This window comes from Argentina silus (genome assembly GCF_951799395.1).
Source record: "Argentina silus genome assembly, chromosome: 8".
In the NCBI taxonomy this organism is placed as follows: Eukaryota; Metazoa; Chordata; class Actinopteri; order Argentiniformes; family Argentinidae; genus Argentina; species Argentina silus.
Genome location: NC_139662.1, coordinates 3,944,514 through 3,972,071, shown reverse-complemented (window position 1 = coordinate 3,972,071; position 27,558 = coordinate 3,944,514). Strand labels below are relative to the sequence as shown.

At 41.4% G+C, this 27,558-nt stretch overlaps 1 protein-coding gene across 1 annotated transcript in view; it reads right to left on the bottom strand.

The window, feature by feature from the left end:
- Positions 1-415: 415 nt before the first annotated feature.
- Positions 416-27,558, bottom strand: part of cpne5a (copine Va) — a gene marked incomplete at both ends in the record, with an annotated part of 54,434 nt that continues 27,291 nt past the window's right edge. Inside the window, 14 exons of the mRNA XM_083674410.1 lie at positions 416-604; positions 1,090-1,163; positions 1,722-1,779; positions 4,698-4,800; positions 5,890-6,017; positions 6,811-6,992; positions 7,550-7,596; positions 12,027-12,088; positions 12,688-12,741; positions 14,887-14,962; positions 15,315-15,356; positions 18,270-18,374; positions 18,623-18,726; positions 23,532-23,595. Coding sequence (XP_083530536.1) covers positions 416-604; positions 1,090-1,163; positions 1,722-1,779; positions 4,698-4,800; positions 5,890-6,017; positions 6,811-6,992; positions 7,550-7,596; positions 12,027-12,088; positions 12,688-12,741; positions 14,887-14,962; positions 15,315-15,356; positions 18,270-18,374; positions 18,623-18,726; positions 23,532-23,595 — 1,288 coding nt within the window. The remainder of the gene's footprint in view (positions 605-1,089; positions 1,164-1,721; positions 1,780-4,697; positions 4,801-5,889; positions 6,018-6,810; positions 6,993-7,549; positions 7,597-12,026; positions 12,089-12,687; positions 12,742-14,886; positions 14,963-15,314; positions 15,357-18,269; positions 18,375-18,622; positions 18,727-23,531; positions 23,596-27,558) is intronic.

Genomic DNA, 27,558 nt, shown 5'->3' with positions numbered 1-27,558 from the left:
ACATGATACTGACTGGCACACATCTAATATATTAATGTCTTCAAACACCCTGTCTAAGGGTATGCTATCCATTAAATCACCACTTTGACAGCTTTGACAGCGAACACCTAACATTCCTCTACAGCTCATCTCCTCTCCTCTCTTCTTCTCAGCCCTCTGCACTTCCATCAGGCGAAAACTCAAAAAGGAAAACTCCCTGATCTTTAGCTTTTCCCCCCCAAAGCCATCTAGCTCCAAACAAAATGGAGTCTTATATCAATTTGTTCAGCATGGCAACCAAATTAATATTTACGAAGGTGCCTTGAAGCGTTTCCATTTTTCAGTGGCTGGGGGGTGGGGTGGAGTGGATTGGTTGGGGTTCCAGACCCCCCTCACCGCCTCCCCCCCCACCTCTCCCTTCCACAGCCCAGTGGGCTCAGATGGGGGTGGTCTCGGTGTGGTCTTGAGGTGTATAGGCTGGTGGGGGGGGGCAGGGTTTGATGCCCCGGGTCTTCATGGAGGAGATGAGCTGGTCGGGGATCTCAGCCAGTACGTCCTTGGCCAGTCGGGCCATGCTCAGCACGTGGTTGCCCGTGCGGTCCATGTAGTCTCTGAATGGGACAAACTAGGGGAACAGAGAGTGGGGGAGCTCATGTTAGGAAGCTATTCCTAAAGACCTCTTCATCCCCACTACCCCCCTGTGCAAGTTTCTCTACTGTAAATAAAATAAATAAATTAAAAAAGGTAATTATTCCTTCTTCTAGCATTGTGACTGCCAATAGACTCTGGCCCTAGCATAGATTACTTTATATTATGATGACTGATGGATAGATGATTCACTTACTTAGACAAATGTATTTGTTGTAAGTTGCTTTGGATAAAGGCGTCTGCTAAATGCCATAAATGTAAATGTAAATGTATTCACTCACAAATATTACAATTATAAAACATAATGTGTCTCCTCCTGGACAATGCAGAGAACATTATTATATTGTAAGGGCATTCTAATTCATGGTCACCATGGCTCAGAGAATCTTACCCCACAAGTGATTATCAGTATTTTCCTCACTGCTGTGAAACCATAGTGTAATAATAGAGGGCAGCTCTTACTTGAACAATGTCTCTCTCTGCCAGCTTCCCTCGTGAGGAGATCCTGATGTCATCACCATCCAACTCCACCATGGCTGCCAAAGAAGAGGGTTTTTCAATATCATGGTGGGTTATGGTTCCTAAATAATTATAACTAGCTTATATATTTATTAGTGCATTTCAAACGCCATAATTAAATAACCAAAGCCAAACCGACACTAGCCATGAAAAGCACACCACAATTAGCGAGCATCAAAGTTGGAACCATATGTTGAAATATTCTAATTGTATGCAACAGCTGTGATCTTGGTGCAAACCTTGCTGGTTGACATCTGCTTATTAACTAGGGATTTCCACCAAACTTGCCAATTAAACAACATCACTCACACTGAAACTGCCCCATATGACCTCTTCCCAAATTGTGCTGCATTATTTGCATCCAATGCATGTGCAAGATGAAGTCTTGAAGCAGAACACTGGATATGTTTAAAAAATATAAACAAGAAGCGTGGGTTTACCCCCATACAAGTAGTCCTGACTACTGACATAAGATGTCCAAATCTTCAAATCACTAAATGATATTGGATTAGGTCTAAGACATTTCTTCTACAAGCACTTTGTATAAGTGGGACTGGTAGGGGATTGAATCTCACCGTCAAACTCAGCTTGGCCGACTCCAACTATGATGATAGACATTGGAAGCTTAGCAGCCTGAGGACAAACAGAGGAACAAGTGAATCTCATGTTATGTCAACATTGTGAAGAGGACAGATCTCAAAAACAAAAGTTGTGACCGTCACAGACAACCTTAATATCACTCTAAGTCAGTGGATAAACTAGGTCATCATTATACAAATACTCTGTATTCTATGATATTCAGTCAGTGACATGGCAGAACCATTCCTTGTTCATCCCATTCAACACTGATCTGCTAATCCACTCACAGGGCAACAGGAGACAAGGACACAGCTGGACAAGAGACAGATAAATATGCATGGCACAGACAAGATAACTATGCACTACACTTGTTGACTAACACCCTGCTTGCTTCTCCCACTCCAGCACATTGCAGTGTTTATTCAGTCCCTGTGCTGTATACAGTAGCCCATCTCTAGTTTGACAGCCAGGGGAAATACATTATAATGGCAAAGCAGAGGGGTTTGTCAATAAGCGGCAGGCTTCTCTGGAGGCTGGGAAATACTTTTATTTAACCGTTTGTGGATGCAAGCTGCCACAATACATGGACAAAACCAAAGCTATCTATGAGGATAACTAGTGATTTGCACCTTGCAGTGAAGCCTATGTAGTTTGTTTGGTGACGTATTCTGAGGATGGTACTCTCTGACACATTCACGCCTACCTCCTGGAGAGTGTTCCTGATCTGTGGGACAGTTGTTTTGGCTTAATTATGGTGAGCATTCTTATACAGTATAAGTCATGTTGCTAGACACTAATAGCAGACTCCATAGGCAAATGTAAAGCCTAGAATCAATACTAGATATTGACAGCTCTGTTATGCCTGCACAAATGAGGTGATGGAACACAACTGACTTACCAGAAACACCTGTCAAGCCAATTTTCCAATACTTTTGGTGCCCTGAAATAGGGAGACTATGTATAAAAGGGATTGTAATTTCTAAATGGTGAAACCAATCCAAAAAAACAACCACATGGAATTAAAGCTGAGAATCTCTATTTTAACCTCATAGTAATTGTTTGATTTCAAATCCAAACTGTTGTAGTATAGAGCTAAAAGAAGACTAAATGTTTCCTCTTTCCAATACTAATGGAGGCCACTGTATCTATGTATCCCACTACATAAATATAATTGACCAATCTATATGCCCCCCATCACCACCTCAATGCAGAGCTGAGGGGGCTGCTGGTGTGTCAGGGAGCCAGCATTAAGGCACTGGCATCAATGAATATATGCCTGTGGTAAAAACACATTATGAAGGGTAAAAGTAGGTCAGGTTTCCTGAAAAACCTCCCAAGGGGAAAGGCCTATCACAGATAAGAGTAAACAGAGGAGGACCCCTCTCTCTCTCTCTCGTTCTTTCGCTCTACGACTCTCTCCCTTTATATATCACTCTCCCTGGCCTCCGCTCTCTCTCGCAGGCACACACACACACACACACACACACACACACACACACACACACACACACACACACACACACACACACTCTCTCTCTCTCTTTCAAACACACATACCTATATCTATAAACAGTGCATCAAAAGTTTATGAAGAGTGAAGTGAACCACAAATGTACATTATTTAGTCTACACTGATAATACCTTTGCCTGTGGCATTGAGTAACCCAGGGGATACCTTACAACAGACTGCTGTTTAACGAACTCACATCATTTGACTCAAATGAAAGTGCACCTGCAGCAACTTTAATACATCTATCATTCTATCTGTACTTGTAATACGTTTTTTTCCTTCAGCAAACTTTAAACATTCATGAGTTTACTTTCAACCTCGCCATGACATATGGTATCAGTCTATAAAGATGTAGTTTCCCCCTCTGTCATGGGGATGAACTGCCAACCCCAAAAATGTTGGAAAAGTGCAGTGGCCCAATTTAATTGTGCTCCAGCTAATTAATTAATTAATTAATTAATTAATCATGCTCCAGCCAATCATGCCAGATGAAACCCTCCTGTATAATTCAGAGCCCCCTGAGTGGTGTGTTTAGGAGAGACGTGTGGAACATCAAAGAGAGGAGTTGAACAAATATTGATACCCAAAGGCTGTCCTGTTAAATAGATGTGTACAGTCGGGCTAGAGGGTTAGAGAGCGAGGAGAGTGCTCTGTAATACTGTAATATTCCATAAAAACAGTTAATGCAACATTCAAAACACATCTGTTGCTAGTGCTACATTAAGCTAAATTATAGTTGCAAGGAAGCATAGAATACACTTTAAAAAGTCCAGTTGACAGGTTAGCACCATAGGGTTGTGTGTGAAGGAAACAGCAGGGCACAGAGGAGGCTTGGCCAAGGCAGATTAGAGCAGCAGACAAGATCTTAAAAGGAAGGTGTGGCTGTTCTAATGGTTTGACTAACAGTCGCAAATTCCCTTTAAACCCAGTCTGCTGGGGGGGGTTCAGACCACCGTGCTGCTCCCATGGACCATTGGACTGGACAGACACACAGTCGTGACTAGGCCTCTGTGTTCCCATGGCGATGGACACACGTCAAAAAACTGGATACATGGGGCTTTTTTATCATGAAAAGCATTGGACAGAGCCATAAACAAAAACACACAGATATATATTTAGATCCACTATCTAAATAAAAAATAGGAAAAAACCTCAAATTAGTAAAACATACAGTAAAAGAACCTCAAAACATCTGTCAAGAACACACCTAGAGCAAAGAATATAACCTAAAAATCCTCAAATATAGTTACAATAGTACCAGTGACTTATATAAACCCTCCTAGCAACACAGACATTGATTTTGGCCTGGAGCGAGCTTAGTTAAAAGCAGAGGAGCTGTGGTGAGTTAAAAGCACCAGAGATGCCCTGCAGGGAGGGAGAGTTGGGAGAGACAGAGCAGAGAGGCAAAGTGCAACAGGACACCATCATTACAGGGTAATGGACATCCAGCGAACCCACTCACGTTCACTATGGCCTCCTTGGTCTGGGCCATGTCCGATATGACGCCGTCGGTGATGATGAGCAGGACGAAGTACTGAGAGCCGTCCTGTACGGCCGCAGCGTAGCTGGGGGACAACCGTGGGATTCAATTAAGGACAGCATTACCCCTGCCTTAACTGATGACAAACAGGTACTACTACTATCTGTAAAATCAAATAAAAAATATATAATAATAGTAATAGTAATATTATGGTACTGTACTGAGTGGAACCAGGTATGTGAATATGTGAATATTTGAAGCCATAGACATTTGACAATGTAAATTGTCAAAAAACATCGACTTCATCTAAAGGGATCTACGGTAAAGTGCCTTTCTACAGTTTACGAGTGAAGACATTAAAAGGCCTCTCTCCTTTCAAATACAAATTCCCTCTCAGCTGAGAGTATGTCACCAATGGCCTAATATAGACATAAAGTATAGTATGCTGCATGTTCTACTCTCAAAGGTCTATCTACCCACTGTTATGAAACACAGCTGAGCCTCCAGAGTGGATGTGGCCTAGATTCATACGCCCATCCGTGTAGAGGCCATGAATAATTTATTAACGTGTTTATGCAAGAAGTGCTGTATTTGTATTTTTAAATATTCTGTCACAGCCTTATTGATTGCTTGGCATTGCAATTGACCCGACCCTCTTGTGAGAGGAGAGAAAAGCGTACAACATGCTTATTATGTCAAAAGGACATCTAGTCTGAACCTACTGTATGGGTCACTGGTGGCTCCTTCCTCTTGCTTTTCAATTTTGCCTGTCAAATGTGGCTCTCTTGACCTTGCATTTTAATTAAATATGAGAGGGGGCCGTCGTGAGAAGGATGAGAGATTACTTGTATTTGAAAGATTAAATAGACATTTTGCTTCCTTATCAGACGACACAACAACAGCGTGAGCACACTCATTAGTGGTCCGGATACGTGACCTGCTGATCCATTCATCTTAGGATGACAGCTGATATTTATTTCCTCTTTATTAGTTCAAGAACATTCATAAAACAACTATGATTACTCTCTTAGTGGCACTAATGGATTGTCTTTGTAATGAAGTGTGGAGCTGAAGGTTTCATTGCGACTGAATAGCTGCCGAGGGTAAGAAAAGGTTGATAAACGTCCTGCTGCAGAGATGGGATTGTGTATCAGTGTCTCTCTCTCACTCTCACCTTGCCACATGATTGACAACTGGAGCAAAGTTGGTTGGTCCGTAGAGCTGCACTGTCTTAAGGCTTTGATGGTACGCTTCTAGAATCCCCTCCATTCCATTGCAATATGGGTTCTCAATGTTGCCATTCTGGAAGACAAAACAATCCGGACATATAGATACTTGAATAAGTTAGTCACACACAGTATAGACCAGCTGAGTTCCTAATGACTCCAAGGAGATACAGAGTTATTCGGGAAGGAAACTGACTACTGTATAACTTTACCGTACAACAAAGGAAGGAAAATACAGCTTAGCCTTAGATACTGTGAGGTTTCCATCGTTTTGTGAGACGCCTGAATCTTAATCAAAATGGTGAGGTTGCTAACAATTTGTGAGACGTGAATCTTAATCAAAACGGTGAGGATGCCATCATTTTGTAAGACATGTGAATCTGAATCACAACGGCGCATTGCATATGATACCCTGCCGATCAGCTCCTCATTAATTCTATTGTACAGCAGCCAGAGCACATTAGCTGGCTGAGAGAAGCCAAATTGATTTAAGAATCCTTCAGGCTTACAGAACCCAATTTGCACTATAAAAGGTAAAAAGGTTTAATTTATGCATGTGAATATCTGTCAAAGGCGCACAGTAACATAAAGTAACTGCACACACATTTACACTCAAATCCATATACACACTTAAATGCACATGGAAAAACCTGCACACAGGTTACAGATAGCATAAACACAATGCACAAACTGTACACATACACACACAAGAAAACTCCACTGGGAAAATAAATTGATATTCATGTACATTTTGTGCAATTACATTAAAAGAAGAGTCGACCCACGCAATAAGGGTTTGAATGTTTGAAGTGGGCTTTGAAGCAGACCAACTAGTATTCAGTAAATGTTCAGAAGCCTTAGTTAGTTACCAGGGGAAACTCATGGGACACCCTTCCATCGGGGGGTAGCTTAGCACCAAAGCCCAGGGCGGGGAACATCTTATCACTATCGTAGTCCTGAATGATCTCCCCCACGGACCTCAGCGCCATGGCGTAGGCGTTCATCTGGTAAGGGTTCATGTAGTGCAGCGAGGTGGACTGGGACGGATTGCCTTCAACACAGGAAGGGGAGGGGTCATGATGAGGCGGAGCAGGCAGCATACTGGACTGACTGATACCTCTCATAGAGAAACATACTAGACCATGGTCAGTCTGGGTAAGAGAGGAAGCCGATGAATTTTAATGTAGAGTTTATTCAAACAGTCTCTTCCATGGCTTTCATTGAGTATGTGAATTGCAAATATAACTTATGTATGGCAGCTGTAGGGGTGTAGAATCCAATCTTCTCATTATCTCTATCAGGTTTGCACTTAAAATTGACCCCAGTTACTTCCCCTAGGCTCCATTCATTCATCAGTTATGCCTCTTCAGTTATGAGCTAATAAGACATGCATTAAGTAGCCTACACCTATGTTAATTTAGTGAGTGAGTGACATTAATGGTAGTTATTAAATATAGATGGCTTCTCAGAAATATGGTTTACTAAATATACCTATCTGTTCTATATCTGTAAATCCTCATCTTGAATCTCTCTGAAGAGTACAGCCATATAGAAGGTAGCAAAGAGCAGTAGAGTGAAGTCAAGTGGAAGGTAAGTTGGAGCCCTTACCATTGGATGCAGTGAAATCAATGGCTACAGTGAAGTGGATCTGGGTTCTGAAAGTAAAAAAAAAAGGAAAGGAAAGAGGACAGGTTAAAAGGAAATCAAACCATCCACAGGACTAGAGCTTAATGAGGTTTCCTACTGTATAACCCCATAGAGAACTGCTAGCCATACTGTAGCATCGCAGCTTAATGAGGTTTCCTACTGTATAACCCCATAGAGAACTGCTAGCCATACTGTAGCATCGCAGCTTAATGAGGTTTCCTACTGTATAACCCCATAGAGAACTGCTAGCCATACTGTAGCATCGCAGCTTAATGAGGTTTCCTACTGTATAAACCCATAGAGAACTGCTAGCCATACTGTAGCATCGCAGCTTAATGAAGGGTGATAAGGTTGAGCTAGTGATGCCCACCTGACTAAAACACCCACTCTTTTCTCATAAAGTTATTGTTACGTCTCAGTGGTTCAGTTTAGAGGCCTAATCCTGCCCATCTGTCTGAGAGAGCACTGCAATTACCCTGGCTTCAGTTTGCTTTCTGCTCCAGCTCTCACCTGGGGAAGCATTGGGCCACTTTTCCTGCTCAAGTGTGGAGCCTCCAAAATACACTTTTTTATCCTCTCCCACCAGCGCAGAAGAAATGGTTTCACAGCTGCCTCCAAGCCTGGTTAGGCAAGTCATTCCAACTACATGCATGGGCAGACATCTGGAAGGCTTACTTCGCTTGGCAGCCACCAACTCATATGAGCTACTATGATTTTACTACAGTAGCAATTACTTGGAACAACATAGCTCCAAAAATCATACAATAGCTCCAATATCAGAAAGATAAGAAAGAGAACAAGTCTATAGATAAAACTTTAAAAAAAGCTAAATTAGGCAATCAGATTTAAAAATCACCTCACCTCACCTCACCTCACCTCTCAGGGGTGAAAGTCTGTGGCAAAAACATTGCTAATGAGAATAGCATTAATATGCAGAGCACATCCGTTCACGGCATAATAAATAACTGTAGTCAAGCTGATCAGAGGCACAACATGTTTGGATCTTGAAAATGAGCAACATATCCATCCAATCACTAAAAACATCTATCAACATGTGAGAATTGAAATCAATTGAGAGAAAAAGGCCGTAATGTGGTAATAAACAATGTACTTTCCATGTACTATAGTGGGTGAAAGTACTAACATTGTGTCAAAGCTGCACTAACAAAAACTCCTCTACAGTCCTCCTCATTATCAGTTGTCTACTTGGTTTCATAGTTTCACTTGGTTGCATGAGCCTCCACACTGTGTACCATCATCATCATCATCATCATCATCATCATCATCATCATCATCATCATCATCATCATTAAGATTCAGCACTGAACCAGGAGTCTGTAACCCAAAGTCCCTATTGTGTTTTGTCGATGGAGAATAATCATGGATTTCCATTCCATACAGTATTTTTACCAGCAATCTGCAAACAGCGTCACACACGCCTAACGAAACACTAAGTGCCATGTTTTATTCATGAGTGGTGCAAGGAAGAATGATAACCAAAGTCCTTGAAAAGGAACTGAATACAGAATAAAAAACACAACTTCCTCTTTCTTTCTACCCATTCCCTAAGGTTAGGGGGGGGGGGGGGCAGAGTTTCAGTAGTAAGAATGGAGTTCTTCCATTATGATGAATAGCGATCGCCTCTCATCACTTACTTCCATTCAGAAAATCCAGCCCACGTTGTATTTCAGATAATGGCTGATTTCTCCTGCGGGGAGCTGCTGACCCTGGCTCGTTAATCTGCATTGAGTTAGAGCTGTGCCTGCTCAGCTGTGAGAGGGAGAGTGCAGCAATGCCTTTCTCTTGAAATGTTCAGTTCATTTCCTTGGTTAGCTCACAAATGTGGCAATGTTTCACAGAGAAGAATGGTGGGGTGAATGGTGGAGATATTCTAAGAGTAACAGTATAGAAGTTGAATAATCTGACTTGATGGGTGGGATATTCATCTAAGCAAGAATGTGTGGTGCATTGAGCCACAAGTCATTCAAAACTAAACAACAACAATTATCTGACAGTATATCTGTCTACCGTAGCTTTCCTGAGGATTTCCTGGATGAGGAGTTAAGGAAATGAAGTGTCTTTAATGGGTGCCATATCGTATTAGACCAAACTGCATTAAAACAAACAGGTAGAGAAACTGACCTGGGGGGTTTTGTATTGGCTGGTGTGCTGTAGGCCATTTCCTCTAAAATAGGACTGATAAGGGAAGTCCAACAACCAACACAAGGTTTCTGTGGGGATTTCTTTCTATACTGTAGGAGGTTGTGAGTGACAGGAGTGGTACAGCACAGAATTGGTTAGAAAACAAAGACATCTCGTAACATGAGGTGTCTAAAAACAGGGACGTCAGTGCATGTCCCTGGTTATAAGACAAATGTGTCACTGGATCAACAAATTGAAGATTAATTTCTAGAAGCTAGAACGTTGTATTTTCTGTAGGACATCACTGACAGGCCTGTTGTTATTTTTTACAGACCCCTTCTTGCCAAATTGGTATTTTTACATTCCATGGCCATTTCCTTTAGCAATACATTTTCCATTTCCAAATCTAAGTGCCTCTGTTAGTTTCAAAAGTTTTTCTTATCAATTTGAGTTGATGGAATTGAGTTAGAACTGCTTAATTCCCTGGATGCAAACTACAGCAATCTAACAGAGATAAATGTTGCTGTTTCTGTGTTAGCTTGTACTGTACATAAACAGGAGCAGCACCAAAACATAAACTCCAGGGAACCACCCAGCACTCATTGGTTAATCATGCAATTTACAACATCCACCCTCCTCTCTGCTGTGGGTATCCAAATGAAATGAATAATAAACCAGTTGGTTATACAAGACAGCACATGCAGTCCCGTACAGTTACACTACAACACCGTAGCCTAGCAGAGCTTGACAGCATCAGTCACTGTGATGTCAGTTATACCACACTGTATTTTCATGTATCCTCTCTTCAAATAAATAAATAAACATTCTGATGACATTTAGGCGGCAACTCAGTCACATTAATTCAACATGAGATACATTACAGCATACAACCTCTTCCGTCTATAGGCTGGCATATTGTATTCTGAACATGGCCCAGATCAAATGAAAAATTACAACCATGAAAAACACCAATATCACATTTTCTCACTTACAGGATATTTTGGCTTGAACTATTAAACATTAATAATACATACAATAAAGGCCTTAAAAAAACCTTTACCCCAGGCAATCTCATTTTAGATTTAATTTAAAAAAACATTCAATATGGCATATGAATGAAAATATGATAAATCTTACATTAACCTCTCCGATTCAGAGAAAGTATCAGTGACTTTTGGCCCTTAATGACCTCTATTAAAATCTCCACCACACTTCAATATTAATGAAAAACCCATTCACTCTCAGACACTTCAGAAAGGGTCCATGCGCCGGGAAGATAAATCACTTTACATCCTCTAGAGTCAGAAATCATATAAAATTAATGTGCCTTTGATCGCCTATTGGAATGTGAGTTCTTGTAGGGCAAATACACTTGAGCAAGCAGTATTTTCATCAACATCAACTTTAACTGTCTGTTTTCCATAACACGGAGTCCTGGATCCTGGGTGGAAGAAAGGGCTGTCACTGAGGACTAGGTCTTTCTCACCCATATTGAATTGGATAACATTGGATTAGTGGTCACAGGGGACTTGAAAGTAAGTGGTCAGCAGATGAGGGGTATGTGGATGAGGAAGACACCAGGGTCAGTGACAGATCTGGGACACTTCCACACTAGGAATGACGCAGAAGGCTGAAACCAGGGCAGCCACAGATCCACGGGGAGGGAAACATTTACATGTGACAAGTTGGGTGTGTTAATTAATTTAACAAATTTAACAAAAAACACATATTTCATCATCATTCATTCATAGTGTGGAGCAGCTGAGAGTCAGACAAGTGTGTGTTTCCATTGGAGAGACTCTACACTGGCATGGGAAATTCCATTTCAGACTACTTAACTAAATGCAATTCTAAACATTCAAGCAAGCATGCTTTCAATGCAAGTTCAAAAACAGCTGGGGGCAGTTAGGAAAACATTTCAGAGAGGGTGCGGTTATAGCTAGCTATAATAATCTAAATCTGGGTCCTGAATGAAGGGGGTTGTGCAGGAGTGCTTGCTCTCTAATATAAATGTCAGTGTTTCTGCATCCAGCAAATCAGCGAGGCAGCAGCACAATACAGTGTGTTGTCATGTAGTCTGCCATCAGCACCTCAGAGCTAAAGTTCAGCCTCTCTACAGCGCTACAAGAACAAGAGAAAGCCCAAGCCTGTATAGCAATGCTGAAAACTGTGGCATTTTATACCTTGCATACAGTACTGTTTTGGGGTTTATTCAGTGAAATAGTGCTGTATTCTATTTTTCATCAGATTTCAGCTTGTTGTTTAGTGTGAACTGTATAGGGCCATCTGAACTCACCCTCCTTTGATGTAGTCCAGGAATGTGTACTCTGACTCCACAGAGAATGACAGCAACGTCACCTGGGTAAAGAAATCCAAACAGGCGGTTGTCCATCATCACCACCACCACCACCACATAGGTAATTAATGCAAACACATTTAACCAATCTAAACATTAACCATTGCCCCCGAGCATAACCACCCAGAAGTGATTCATCTGAGCAGAATGAGTTTGACACAGAGCTCCATATTAGTATTGCAATCACAGAAAGAATATCCATCTCACTGCCTCCTGATGGGGGCGCATGATGGATGGCTTCTCTTGGATTTTAATTATGTAGTCACAGTATTCAGGCCTGGCATCCAAAGTGCTTAGGCAATAACAATGCAGCGACTTTCTCATAAACATCAGTCAGAGACACCCACTAATAGGACATAGAAGAGTGCCTTCATGCATTTCTATGGACTCTCACCATTTAAACTTTTGTCCTCTACTGATGTCTGACCATAACACTTTATCAAAATGGTCTGAGAATGGATACAGGAGAAATAACAAACAGTTAAGGTAATTTAACCACTGCTCAATGCAATCCACTTACTAAAACTTTATTAATGAGCACAAAAACAATGGGGAAGAAATATATGGGAGTATATTCTATTGCAGAGTGCAGACGACTCACCGTCCCAGAGTTGATGTATCTTTTTTTCTTTATCTTCTTCTTGGCGTTCACCACCTAGAATCAACAAGCAGGAAAAAATATTGATATTCTAGAATTCCATCAAATCTCTTCAGCTTATTCTCCCTTAGGCTAAGAAAGAAATCCTCCTCCGCCACAGCATAGGTGGAGATAATAGAACACACAAATCCAATAACTGCAGTAGTTAAAGCTGAGATAACATTGATCAGACTCCTAGGCTAAGGACAGGCTTTTCATGAGATATTATGCTGTTTTTTACTATACATGTATAATGTTCAACCAAGCCTCACAGTAACAGTACTGTATCTACTACATCTATGAAAAGCACACACACACACACACACACACACACACACACACACACACACACACACACACACACACACACACACACACAGGTGAGAACTGACTGACAATGAGGGAGGGGAGGTGATGACAGATAACCATAACTTGTGATAACATTGTACACTCAATTCGAGGCTTGAGGCCACAGCCGAATATTAACTAAGCAGTAGCTGGTGAAAACCACTAATTATAAAGAGCCACATATTCAGTACACAAAGAGCCAGCCTTAGGTGAACTGTGCTGAGTATAAAGTCAAAGGTAGACCATGCCTTCTAGCCCATCTCCCTCAGGCTGTCTTCTTCTATCACTGTGCTGTGGTTCTCATGGCCTGTAAAAGCATTGGATCCCCCCTCTCATCTCCCCCACATAGATAATGCAAAGTGACAACCACACACACACACACACACACACACACACACACACACACACACACACACACACACAATCACTCAATTAGATACCACTCTACTTCTATTAGTAGTTCGTCTTGTATGTCTGATTCTGCATACAACACTATGCACTACGAATGCTAGTACAAACTGGTACCTACTGTATTCAAATGAACAAACCACAGTCATGACCTATTATGGCTGAGAGTCCACAGAGAATCTGTTTCTGTAAGTGTAGTTGAAGCTTGAGCTTGTGAAGGTTAACTAATGCACCTGCTTCTGTCAGCAGTTTGAAAGGCCATGTATCCATAGCTCCATCTTTCCCTCTCCTTCTCTCTTTCTCCCTCTCTCTCTCTCTCTCTCCCCTCTACTCCCACCTTCCTCAAGCCACCTCCATGACTAATACTTTGGCTAATAGAATGTGGCGTATGTTTTAATGAGCTGGGACCAGTGGGGGCCTCAGAGGGCCAGAGAGTAATATACCATCAGCCCCACCATGGAGCAGTGTGAGAGGAGTCTAATCAGGTCATGTAGCTCTTCCCTCTCCCTCTCGTACTAATCCTCTACCTCATCCAGTCTGCTGTACCGCCACCCCCACCCTCACACCTATCAGATGGGTATTAGCATAGCCAAACTCATTGGGTTATAGTGGGAGCAGTGGGGGTATTGCATTAATGACAATGCTAATTGAAGGTTGAGTAGACACTGGGACTTATGCCAATACAGCACTGTACAGAAAGTTTAGTCCTTCCCCTGACAGGACGTGTAGAGACTAGAGATGTCAGCCCAATTGTGATTGCACTACAGAACAAGGGTCATCTACAGTATTTTGATGCCTTAGGGCAGGGGTTTCAAAGATACGGCTAGATCAGCTTTGGAATGGGAAGATATCAATAAAGTTCTATCAGAAAGTATTTCTTGCATAATGTTTTCTCCTTTTTTAATTTATTGTTTTTTATCCCTACCACCCCTTCCTCTGATTGGAGGACATGAAAATAAAAAGTGACACTCCTACTTACAGCTATTTATTGTACTTGGTAAGGTAGATGTAATATTTGTAAAAAATGCTTGTAATGGACTTAAGTATGTTGGTTAATTAATTATTAATTATATTTTATAGCTCCAACCTTCAGATGCCCACAGATGAACCCATCTTGAAAATAAGGCATCGTCTGAGTAGTAGGCTACTGTATCACTGTGATATTGAGCTCTGTGGAAATGAGGCATTGAGTGTAGGCTGAGTGTAGGCAACTGTAATATATTGTAATAGTACCAGGAGCTGGTGCTCACAGCAGTGGACATTTGTTTAGTTTTACGAACAAACGTATTATTTTTTCCAGCGTGAGGTTGCATTTTGTCCAGTGCGGACCACGAGTAAAATGACTTTGACACTCCTGCCTTAGGGGGACAAAGCATTCTCTAGCTCCTTCTCGCCACCTCCACTCACCTCGTAGACATTGAACTGACTCTGGCCCCGGGACAGCTCTCGGTAGCTGGTGGTGAACTCACCAATGAAGTCATGGCTGGAAGGGAAAATAAACAAAGACATCTGGTTGTGTACAGATCAACAACTCAGGGTTATGGAATAGGGTGGATGAATTGTGAACTTCATTCAGTTTTGCTCTAAGATCCATGGAGTTCTTCAGTTAGAAAAACCCAAATCAGTACCTAATGGCTCTATCCATCATCATGAAAAGATATGGTGAATCATTTAAGATAAAGGTGAATGAAAGCTTTCAGGCTGAGGATGGGAAGATGCTTTATCTTGACATATGAGGGATATCGTACTTATAGCACAAATCACACCATGCAAAATAATTTGACCATGCATGCAAAAAATGGCACACAATGTATGTCTGTCTAAAGCATCCTTACCTGCCATCTCTATCCCAGTCATACACTTCTGCCTTGATCGTTCTGCAAAACACACCAAAGGGTGCGTGAGGAGAGAGAGAGAGAGAGAGAGTGCGTGCGTGCGTGCGTGCGTGCGTGCGTGCGTGCGTGCGTGCGTGCGTGCGTGCGTGCGTGCTAGACTCTTACTATGTGTTTTGACTTGCAGTGAAACTACCCATTAAAGCTCATTAAGCAGTAAGAACAGTCAGCATTAAATTGATCTTAGGCGGTGCACACCATTGAGTGTTTTATTCCACACGTAAGGACAGAAAAAAACGAATCAATTATCCCATCAAGCAAATGTTATTCACTACACAGGCTGGACCAATTTGAAACCACATTAGCTAATTTTAGACTTTGAAAATAGAAATCAAATAATCGCTGAAGCCTGAAACCACAAACATCATTGGCCGCTTTCAGTAATTACAATGGATGTGAAGTTTAAATGAACTTGAAATAAAAAATAAAGAAACACTGCTACAAATGCTGTCAACAAAATTGTCAATAAGTGCTTTTCACAAAAGCGAAGATGAATTCTAACCAGAACGGAGAGGAAACAGAATTATTGAGCAAAGATTAAGTTACCCTCCTCTCCATTAGATGAGAGAAGCAGTAGTAGACAGAGTTCTCTAAAGTTTGGTGTGAGTCTTTTATCCCTCTGCCTGCCAAAGGTAGACAATATCCCTGGGGAGGGAACACATGACATGAACTCCAAAAATATGCAGGAAGACAGGAAACCCAAAATAAGCATGGCTGAGAGGGATATTATCCACAGAGAGACACTGGCAGATACTTCTTCCTCACCATCACTGAGTGATAGATCAGATGTTTACCCCCAAGGTCCTGTCAATCAACTATCACTCCACCCAGAAGGGGAAATTATTCCTCCTGCCCTGACCTGCTATCCCGAACTGAACTCATCCTAACTACCATAAGTACATTGTGCACGTTCGCACAAGCGCATGCATTCACACACTGACACACTCATGCACACACACACACACTAGCTTGGATAGACAGAATGCCAAAGAGAGAGAGAGAGAGAGAGAGAGAGAGAGAGAGAGAGAGTCCCTAGTCTACAGTATGATTGATTCTATGATTGATTGACAGATCATGATAAAGAAACATTTATGACACAGGGGCCAGCAGGCAAAGATCATTTCCTACCAATGTGTCAATCAAAGGCAATTTGCTCTATGACCACATATACTAAAGACTGGGATCCTCCAAACTCACAACATCTTCATTGTGGTTACTTCTGTATGAGAAGTTGAGAAGAAACCATGAGTAGTATTTCATTCCCTGAAAGCCATAGAAACCAAGGCCCGGTGAAACAGACATGACAGAAACACACAGGACTGAATGACACACTTCTGGCCAATCACAAGGATCATTTCATGCATCTGAATCACAAGATAGGAAGGAACAAAGCGTCCAACGATGAAATAAAAAATCACCCAACACAAAGAAAACAAAGAGGGAACACCAAGAGGGAGAACGGCAGCCCGTCAGCTTTTGACAAAACAACAGTTCAGTGACCTGCAGTGTGGGATGCATACCACGGTATGAGGTTGTATGCCTGTGAGACTGCCGCACATTTAAGCCCCCTCCTAAAAAGATGGATTTAGCAGATACCACTTAGTCATAACCCACAATAGAGACCTTTCCTTCAGAGGCATATTGTACTGAAAAAGCACTGCCTCTCTAGAACATTTGGTTTAAGGGTACATACAGTGTCCTGCATAAGTAATGGGACAATGACGCACATTTTCTTCTTTTGGCTGTACACTGTACAGATCTTAAATCAAACAATTACTATGAGGTTGAAGTACCTTAACCTCATAGTAATTGTCTGATTTTAAAATCCAAACTTTTGGAGTATAGAGGCAAAAGAAGAAATAATTCTTTACTGTCCCATTACTTACGCAGGGCACTGTAATTTCTTCTCTTCAAACTCTTTGTGGAAAAACTGTACTAAGCTCTTCAATATAGCCATTACTGAGATGTTTAAGTATATCTTGGAAAAATCCACACAAAAATAACAATTTTCATGAAAAAAATGCAAATTACAAAACAATCAGAATCATCGTCCCATGTAAAATGTATTTCTCCAACTCAATACCTACAGGAAATCATTCCAGGTTGTGCTTTTCTCAGGTTTAGTTTCAACCCTACAGTCCACCTGTCTCGGCCAATTCGCTTCAGCAGTCAGGTGAACAGACAACCAAAGTGAGATGAGCCCCCAGTGAGCAGTTCTGATAGGCCAAGGTTTGACATGTGGGCTGTCCATCTCTGCATACACACACACACACACACACACACACACACACACACACACACACACACACACACACACACAGACACACACACACACACACACACACACACACACACACACACACACACACACACACAGACACAGACACACACACACACACACACACACACACACAGACACACACACACAGACACACACACACACACACACACACACACACACACCCACACACAGACAGTCTTTTTGTGTTATTGCTGAGACTCTTCCTGCTTGTCAGCACTCCTGCTAGGCCGCTTGGTCTCCAAAGATCCATATAAGATAAGAGAAGCCACAGAACCAGCCAATCAGAGACTAATCTGAAATGCTATTGCCAGCCCTGGACAAATCAATGTGTAGGCAGCCAAGTCCACCAGGCAGTTAGAGCTATAATAACTCTGTATTTGAGTCACAGAAATAACAGTAAAAAAAATCAATGGTGTCTAAATTTGCTGAGCCTGGCCCTTTTGAAATGATTACACCACATATCAAAATTGCGCACCATCTTGATTCTCACAGAAAAGTCACATGCAAGCCTGTGTGTGTGTGTGTGTGTGTGTGTGTGTGTGTGTGTGTTTGTGTGTGTGTGTGTGTGTGTGTGTGTGTGTGTATGTGTGTGTTACCTGTCGTAGTCCCCGTTGCACAGCCCTCTGACAGGGATGGAGAAGCCCTGCCACACAGGGTTCAGTGTATTCTTCACCACCTCAGTCTTGTGGCAGATGGTGAACCTGGAGACACAGAGGACTGAATTTAGTGTCCTGAAACCCCCCCCCCCACCACCACACACTTTACTTTCCTGTCGACGCCTCTGCATCAATTTATTTGTATGCAATTTTATCCTAAAAAACAACCATCCTATTCTACAGTGTCCTCTCCATTTCCTCCTCTGTAATCTCCTAGTTTAGCCCTCATACATATCTTTTGGTAGCTTAAAACCCTCACTCAGAAAACAAACTCAAAAGATGAACAAACTCACGTCCCGTCCTCATTACTCCTGTAGAAGACCATGAAGGGGTCGGACTTCCCGAAGAAATCTTTCTTGTCCAGCTTGTTGGCACAGAACTGCATGGTGGCACATTCCTGGGGCAGGAGAGAGACCACATTGTAAATCCTTGCAGGATTACAGCCACTCTGTTTGTTCGTTGTTGTTTTTTTATATACGCCTTGTGCCAAGATATAAAATCACTGAAGCACCGAATAAAAGCAAGCCATGGTCTGCATTCTAATAAGCCTAGAACAGATGCCCTGGTTTTGAAAACCTCACATGGAAAATAAAGCATTAATAATAATCACTTCAGTCATGTTCTGCCAGGAAAAATAGACTGGCACCCTAAAAAAATCTCACTTAATAAAAACCTTGTAGTGGTGGATATAAACAAATACACAGATTGTGTAGTGAAATGGATTTTGAAATGGCCCATATCTGTGTGTGTGGAGGGAACTACGAAGACTGGGAGTGCAGTTAATGATACAGTAGAAGGCCTGATATTACCATAATTATTCTCATTTTGGCAGCATTTCACTGTTCAATGGCCATTACAGACAATGAACACGCCTCATAATGCTTTTGCAGCCAAAGTGTCCCCAATGATGTCAAGGTGTTGGTCATTACTGTATAATGGGGATTGTGTATAATAAAGAAAGGATGATCATAAAACAACTAGGATATGGAATGCAGTGATGTAATTCATTCTGCACACACCTCAACAAGAGAGATAACATTCAGTGAAGTTTAAGGCAGCCTGGGTCTACCCAAAGCCTCTTTAGAGGAAGGAGGTTCACTCCTCCGCCATCTTGCCAACACCTCAAACGCTGTTTTTTCAGACAGGTCGCCTATGGGAGGGCAGGCCAAAAACTCCACAAAAGCTTCACTCACACCAAAATGAATGCTACGGATTAGCAACTTTTCCTTTCGGTTTCTCATATCATTCAAGTGTAGACACATTTTGTGCGCTCATTTGATCGTTAACAGTTGATGGAATGGCTTAAAAATACACTTTATTTGGCTCTGTCCTAGCCTTCCTAGACTCCTGCTCTAGTCTTACACACGCATTGCTAGGGAAATGCAGCGAGAAAGATATTATCCTAGCAACGCGAACCTAGCAACAACAACTGTCAGTAACACTAATCTATAACTGTTTGGTAATTGGTCAGAAATGTATCCCCATATGGGACTGGTGCCATCTTCCCTGTCTCTCACAAAACCAATAGTAAACCAAGGTAGTGGCATATGTCTAGTATACACAATCTCTGGTCTACCCCAGGATCTATCTCTATGTTCCAACCTCTCTCTCTGGAAACCTTTTAGCACTTTGAGCTTGGGGGGTGGAGGCACAGATGTAGGATGACTCTAAGCTAGAGGGTATGGTAAGTGCATCTGCATTATAGTTCAGAGAATGTGGCTGTGTTGGTATAGGGCATCATTCACCAGACATTTTCATTGAGTAAAGCCATCAGGTCTGAAGCAGACAGGCAGGCAGGCAGATGATGATGGGAGCTGTTAAGGCCTGAACACTGGTGTCCATCGATCGCTGTGACCCACATCAGTCTGGCCCTCCGTCTGACCTGCCCCTCAACCACCAACACAACAACACCGCTTTAGGCCTTGGCTAGCTGCCCAGAGCTCTCTATAGCTTCACACAGCAACAGCTGGGATAAAAAGGGCTGCTGGATATAATATAGAGTGAAAATAAACATTCTGCAAATTAAATAGTCTTCTTCTGCAAATTGGCCAGCTCTGATGAGTTCTGTTCAATCTAATCAAGGGATCAATCTAGGGAAAACAACATTGCTATTATGCTATGCTGATTAGAACAGTGGTGACTAAATTGGCCCAAGCTGTTGTATTTCTACTTTCAACCCAGACATAATCAATCTACCGGAGTTATTATCTTGGGCTCTGTCTCTGTCTCAAGCTTAGGCTGATTTTTGGTGTTTTCACCCCCATGTTAAGACAATGGTAGAATAAAGTGAGTTAGCAAAATGGATGTATCTTTTTTGTGTTAAACTAAATAATGACTTAGTTTGGTGTGAAACTCTACCTTGATAACATTTTAAAACAGTATCGTATTTGTGATAGCAGGACCCTGTAGTGACTCATACAGTACTAGAAGAGTCTTTGGTACATGAAATACATAATTTTAACTAATAAAGAAAGTGTATGGTAAATTGCAACCAGATATGCCTGCCAGTTAGAGGAAATTGCAACATATACAGTATGTACAGTATACTTAGGCCAAATACACTCTGGCATCAACCCTAAAAAGTATTCCCTAAAGTACACTGACAGGCTGATGAAGCTGACGTTAGGCATGGATAACACATCATCACACAGTCAGCCTGCAGTGTTCTATGTCTGGGAGGGGAAAATGGAGGCACCAGTGTGGGAATATTCATCCCCTCAGCCAATGGGGACCAGAGGAGAATAATGCAATGCAGTATATCACTCTGTCAGCTACCTGGGTCTAGCAGGATATCACTGCATAGGCTGAGTGGCAAAGTAATACCACAGTGAGGACTTTAAAGGCTGTGACTGGCCTCTCAAAGGAGACAGAGCAGGGAAACAAAGAATAACAACACAGTCTTTGCATGAAATAGCATGACATTCTATTCACATCATTTGGATTCAACTCACATCATGGCCTCCTCAGAGAGACATTTTGTATTGGTAAAGCAACAATAAACAGACGAATTAGATGCATCTGAAATGAATGCAATTCCTCTGAGTAACAAATAGTACATGAGGGTATTTTTAGTATAATATGAAAATGACTCGCAGTATTTCGTTTTTCGGCATTCTGCAATTCAAGACAAATATGGGGAAATTAAAAAAAGAGGAAAAAATGAAGAAGATAGGCACTGACTAAGTAGAGCTGCTGGCAATTGCTGGTGAACTTACAGCACACCTACATTAAGTTGAGCCTGGACTGTAACTGGGAGGGAGAGAGAGGGAGCTTCTGAAGACTTCTTACTGCTCAACTCCTCACATGGACCAAAGCTAACAGCACAGCAGCCAAGGGAGGCTCTTTGATCAGTGCAGGGCAGTTCTCTGTCTAATTATACCCAGTAGCTCAACTTTCTCTGCAGGTGAAAATCAACCTGTTCTCAGTCAACACGGTTAGTCCCTGCAGTTCTCGCTTACAGGGTCCCAATACAGCTCAGCTGCTAATTTGAGTTCCCAAAACAAGCAAAGTAATGTTTACCTCTGAGGCAGCTACTGTACTGTGCTTCAATTTGTTGCTCACAGGTGGTGGGGATGGTAAACAGAATCCAGATGGATAGAAGGATATTGTACTAGGCAGCTTTAGAACTGTTTTGATTCAGAAGCTTGGGATTTCCACTGACATTAGGATTCCCAGACATCCTCTCAATGTACTAATCCACCTTTTCTTGTACAGTACACTTTCATAACTACAGAAGTATTTTCTTTCATAGTGAATTCCGATGCAATCAGTGCAGGTTCAGGGTGCCTTCTAGAGCTTTGTCTCTCTAATCGACTCTCCGGGGATGCAGAGATGATCACTTGTGACGATAATGATCATTTGCATTTATATTACAAATCTGCTCTATAAGTGGTGCTTTGCCATGAAGCGCCTAACTCATATCATCAAAGATCCATACCACCTGGTGACTCACAACAGGCCTTGTGTAGTAGCTACTGTACACTATGACACATCAGTCAAAGAGGGCAAGTCTGTGAAGAATATTGTAGTAGTTCTAGGAGCTGTGTCGTAAAATATCTGTGTTGTAAGGTCAGTGATGCTAAACCTGAACATGGTTGAGGACATGGGCTATTTGCTCTGGGCTGACTTGTGAAGTAAGTATGCAGTGTCATTTGAGGAGGACATCTTCAACAAGCCAAAGAGAGCTAACAGCTCCCTCCATATTCTTGGTGTAGCATATCAGTGGGCCATGTCTGAATGCTCAAACTGCAATCTATTTAGTAGGCGTTTTCAGTATGTAAGATTAGAAAGTTTTGCAATATGAATATGTATAAAATGCCAGGATGTCATACTAGATTTTCCTTTCCATGTTGAATGAATTCACTGCACACTTCACAGGAAGTCCTTGGTCAATGGAGCAGATAAAGGAAGCGGGCAGTAGCGAAATTGAACCAATTACTATGAACAATATGGTTGTGTTACAGATGGTGAATTCTCAGTATGAATGAGATAGTAGTATGTTGAAATGTCACTTACTGCATACGTTTCACTAAACAGTATGGCCTAAATAGTATGTAGTATGCTTAGTATGCAGCATATACTTTTAGTAATCAGTAGGGAGTATGAACATTCAGACATGGCCCTAGTCACTACTACAATGTCTGAATTCATACACTGTATGTATTTTTGCAAAGCACTTTATGAAATGCAGACAAATAGGGTTAAAAAGGTTATCCACTACGGTATATGGCTGATGCATTGCAGACATGTACATTAGGATGCAATAAATCATTAATAAGTGGGCTCAATGGACTGGTTTGTAGTCATTGAAAGAGGACATTTGTTCTGGCCAATAAGTCTTGCCACTGCTATGCTCTAGCGGCAGTGCTATAATGTCACTATTTACTATTCTCTTTTAGTGTTGCAGATAGAAAGCCAATGAACATTTATTATTGGACACAGACTATTAATACTGATTCATAATTCAACACTTGTTCATAGGAGGAAATGCCTGTTATAGTTATTTGAGTGGGTCATTAAAGAACCATTAAAGAACCATGCACACAACAAGTGCATAGAGTACAGTATACATAGAGGTTTATGTCCTATTTCTTTGTGTTCTCCTCGTTCTTAAATTGATGCATTTTAAATTGGTGTGCTGGTATATTTGCATAGCTTTGATCATGCAACGGTAAAACCCAGAAAAGGGAAACTCTTACTTACTCTGCAGTTTCCCAGCTCCTCGGCAGAGAGAAGAATGGTGCCACATTTTTTCCCAGGTATACCACTACAAAAAAAGAATACCAATTATGTGAATCATATGTGTACAACTAATGCAATATTTGACATTGACAGACGTCACACCATCATTACAAAGGGTTAAGGGTAAACAACTGACTATACCTCAAGCGACATGACAGAATAATCTTTACAACAACTTTACAAGTGCAACAATTGGAGTTATGCATGCAATAAAAGTACTGTAGGTATTTGAAGCCACCTAGGAATACAAATGTGACACATTCCATAATATGAAAAGCGTTCTTTTTTTGTTTAAATAGATTTCTGTGTGGAAGTGCTGTATACAGTACATCATTTCCCCTGTTGCCTGCTAATCCAATAGCAAAGACAAGCAACAGCAGCAGACTAGATGCCATTTGAGTGGGACAAAATAAGGTTTGCACCACCCACTCTGCATTCAGATATGCCCTCTCCAGCTGCTGACCGACCTGTCATCATCCCAGATAAAGAAGGAAATTACATGTGAGTCCTGCCGTGCCCATAGCTGGAGGCCTATCATCAGAAGGTCATGCTTGTAGCAAAACCCCATCCAGCTGTGACAATTGATCTGAGTGACAGCTCAGTTTGAAGACAAGATGCAGCCTAACAGTAGCATTTGGGAAAGCATAGGTAGTGCTTCACTTGAAACGGTAGAAGCTCACATTTCAGGGACATTTCAAGAGAGCACACCTGATGAAATGAAAGAATGCCACGGACAGCCCAATCGGAAAAAAAAAAGTACTATACTTAAACATAGTATACTTGTATTTCAAGGATTTGTAATTCCATACTTCTATAAAAATTATTATTATAATTAAATTATAATTAATGATTCCATTATCTAACAAATGTAGCTGAGACTTGGTACAGAATATTAGGTAACCTGGCCCTTCAACTGCAATGCAGTTGCACCTCCAATGAAAAACACAGTTGTGGCAAGTAGGCTAGATCTCAGTTGTCCCTTTCAGCTACAGCTTCGAACAATAACATTGGTATCATAAGCTGAAAAAAAACAATAACAATTATACTGTTAATATACATTTACATATTACCCAGAAATCTTATCTGAAATATAAGTTTTGGTTTTCAATTAAACTTAAAGTTAGGTTATTAATTGGATTCAGTGCTCATTTTGAGATTGGATTATGCATTATCAGTTTTGTATACTTAGACTGCTGCTATCCCTCATTAAGGATTAAGTTGCTAACCATAACTTGGAATAATTAGGACCAAGATAAGGTATGCCATACATCCCTACAGTATGCACAAGTCAGAAGCCTGTCCTTGTTTGGCAGTTGACCTGCAGTTGGCAGTTGACCTGCTGCAAGAGTTACAGAGTTGCATGGTTACAGTTCCATGTCATGTCTCAACCTCAATGGGACTTCTTGAATTCATGAAACTCCACTTGTATTCCTCATCTGGCAGCATAGTATTCAAGTGAATTAAACTTCATGCCTAATTTAAAAGTGTAGCTGGAAGCCTCTCCATTAACCTTCACATATTTCTCCAGGATTTTCCAGGACTTTTTGCTCATTTAGTGTGCTATACATACAGTAGAAGTCCCCTATCCGTGTTGGGTGTGATACCTCATACAGTATAGTATTCTACAGGCCAAAGCATTAGGCAACCAGTGTTAGACCTGTATTCCAGTATTCCACTAACAAAAGACTAACCGTATCCAATATCTGTACCAGTAAAGTAAAGCTATAAGTACTGTATGTCCTAATATGGCTATGAGTCTCTTGACTATGTTATCCTCCCTCCTGCTAATCTCAAGGTGAATTAACTGTCCATGAATTATTGATGTGACCCTCCCAATCACGCCACCAAGGAGGTTGATGATGTTGTTCAATTGGCAGGTGATAAACCCCTTGCAGGGAAGGCTAGTGGGGGTAGAACAGAATTCCATGCATTACAATGAGCCCGTCCTTCGATTTCTACCTCCACCAGCCTCCCCTGACACCTTGGCATACTGTACTGTAGGAATACAGATGTGATACATTCTATAATCTAAAAAGTGTTTTATTGAGCGCACTGGTTAATTTCGTTGCAATGGCCAGATGAGTTAGACGGACTGTCTTCCATGTTGGGGATATTAGTCCCTCCTGACTGAACAGTGGAAGAAATATTTCACTTAAATACCAGCGTGTTTGCACAGCTTAGGTATGGGGAGGTGTGAGAGAGAGTTACCGTACTGTACTGTGAAGGCCTGTAAAAAGAGGCCTTCTTCACACAGCATTCCTTCCCTCTATTGGGTGCGCCAGCCCCTGATGATGAAACCATCTGAAATGTGCTGCTGCTGCCACTGTCCTATTCCCTATCTATTATGAACGAGGCCCTGTCTGATGCACACTGTGTCTGCTGGAGGCAATGCCTTGGCTGAATCAATTGGCCTCACTCTTTCCATGCCACACTCTATCGATTCTCTGCTGATTAAACATTTGAATATCCAAATAACTGGTTTCGACTCAGAGTAGGCCACTCTGTGATGTCTCAGTCTTGCATGGACGTGCCACGCGTGTTGGCGTCATGCTAGCTGCCACACTGTTACATTCACTTAAACCTGACTTCAAAGGGTGTGCTGAAACTGAAGTGAGTGGCTGCTAGGAAGAAACTAGAAAATGAAAAAAAAAAAAAAAAAAGATAAGTGAGCCAACATCATCTATAATTAAAGGATAGAAGGTTAATAATATCTTTATTACAATTCTTTATTCTCTCATGGAGCAAAACATATGCAATCAGCAAAAGAGAAGACACCGTCATAACAGTAAAGATGTTTATAATTATGCTTGGCTTGAAGGCCCTCAGGAATTCATATGGTTCCAGGCATATAATGAAGGAACTCTTTTACATCGTGGCATTTAGGTCCGTAGCTACAGCGCTAACCACATGCTACTGTACAGTAAGTGGCACTGATAATGCATGATATTCCAAAGCAGAGCGTAATTCAGCCAGTCACTGGGGTCGTCCTTGGCAGACATGCAGCCATGGTCCTAGGCAGACTGGTGCCAGTTTAATCCATGATACAGATTGATTTTCCCCAAAACCTCAGGTGGGTTTCATCCACACAGTACAGTCAGATTAACAGAATGTCAATGAAGCCCTATCCACTCTGGTCCTTACTACAGAAGCCCAGAGGATCAAACATGTCTTGACAAAGACAAGAAAATAAACAGAGAGCTTGAGAAAGATGAATCAGGGAATATTTGACACAATGTTGACACGATGCTGGCTCCACTTGACTGAGAGGGACTGTGTGTGTGTGTGTGTGTGTGTGTGTGTGTGTGTGTGTATGTGCATGTTTGCTAGGAGAGGATGACAGCCAGTTCCTGCAGATACCAAGACTGTCGTCTCATTAGCCACTTTGATTCACTGTCTCGTGCCAACTATACAGTAGAGAGACGATGGAAGATAACTGTGGGACAACATTAAAACCAAACTAGAATGTGGTAACACCATCAGACCATGTTGGTTTATGGATGTCACTTGATGGTCATCATCCCATGTTGTTACATTGTTTATCATGGGTTGAAAAAACAGGTTTTCTGAAAATCTGCATTTGATGGTCATCACACAACATTGTGACATGTGGCAATTATGGAGCAACGTAAAATGAAGAGCATCAAATGACAACCTTAAAAAAATAACCTTTACATAGCAACGTCTAATAAATTCCAACCAACATGTGACTAACCAACAATCATCAAAAAACAATGTCAATTCAACATTAAAAAAGCTACAGAGCTCCTGCATTTGCATTTTGACGTTTAAAATAGATAGATCAATAAGATAATCTCATCCTCTAGAGTCTAGACAGTTTATTTGACTACAGATGGGTTTTATAAACAATGGCATTGCAGTGCATTACTGAGCAAGGCGTGGATTATTTTCTCTCAGAGACCATTTAAGTCTGTGAATATAATAATGCATCAAATGAAATGCATGACACATTATATCCGTGCTTCACAGA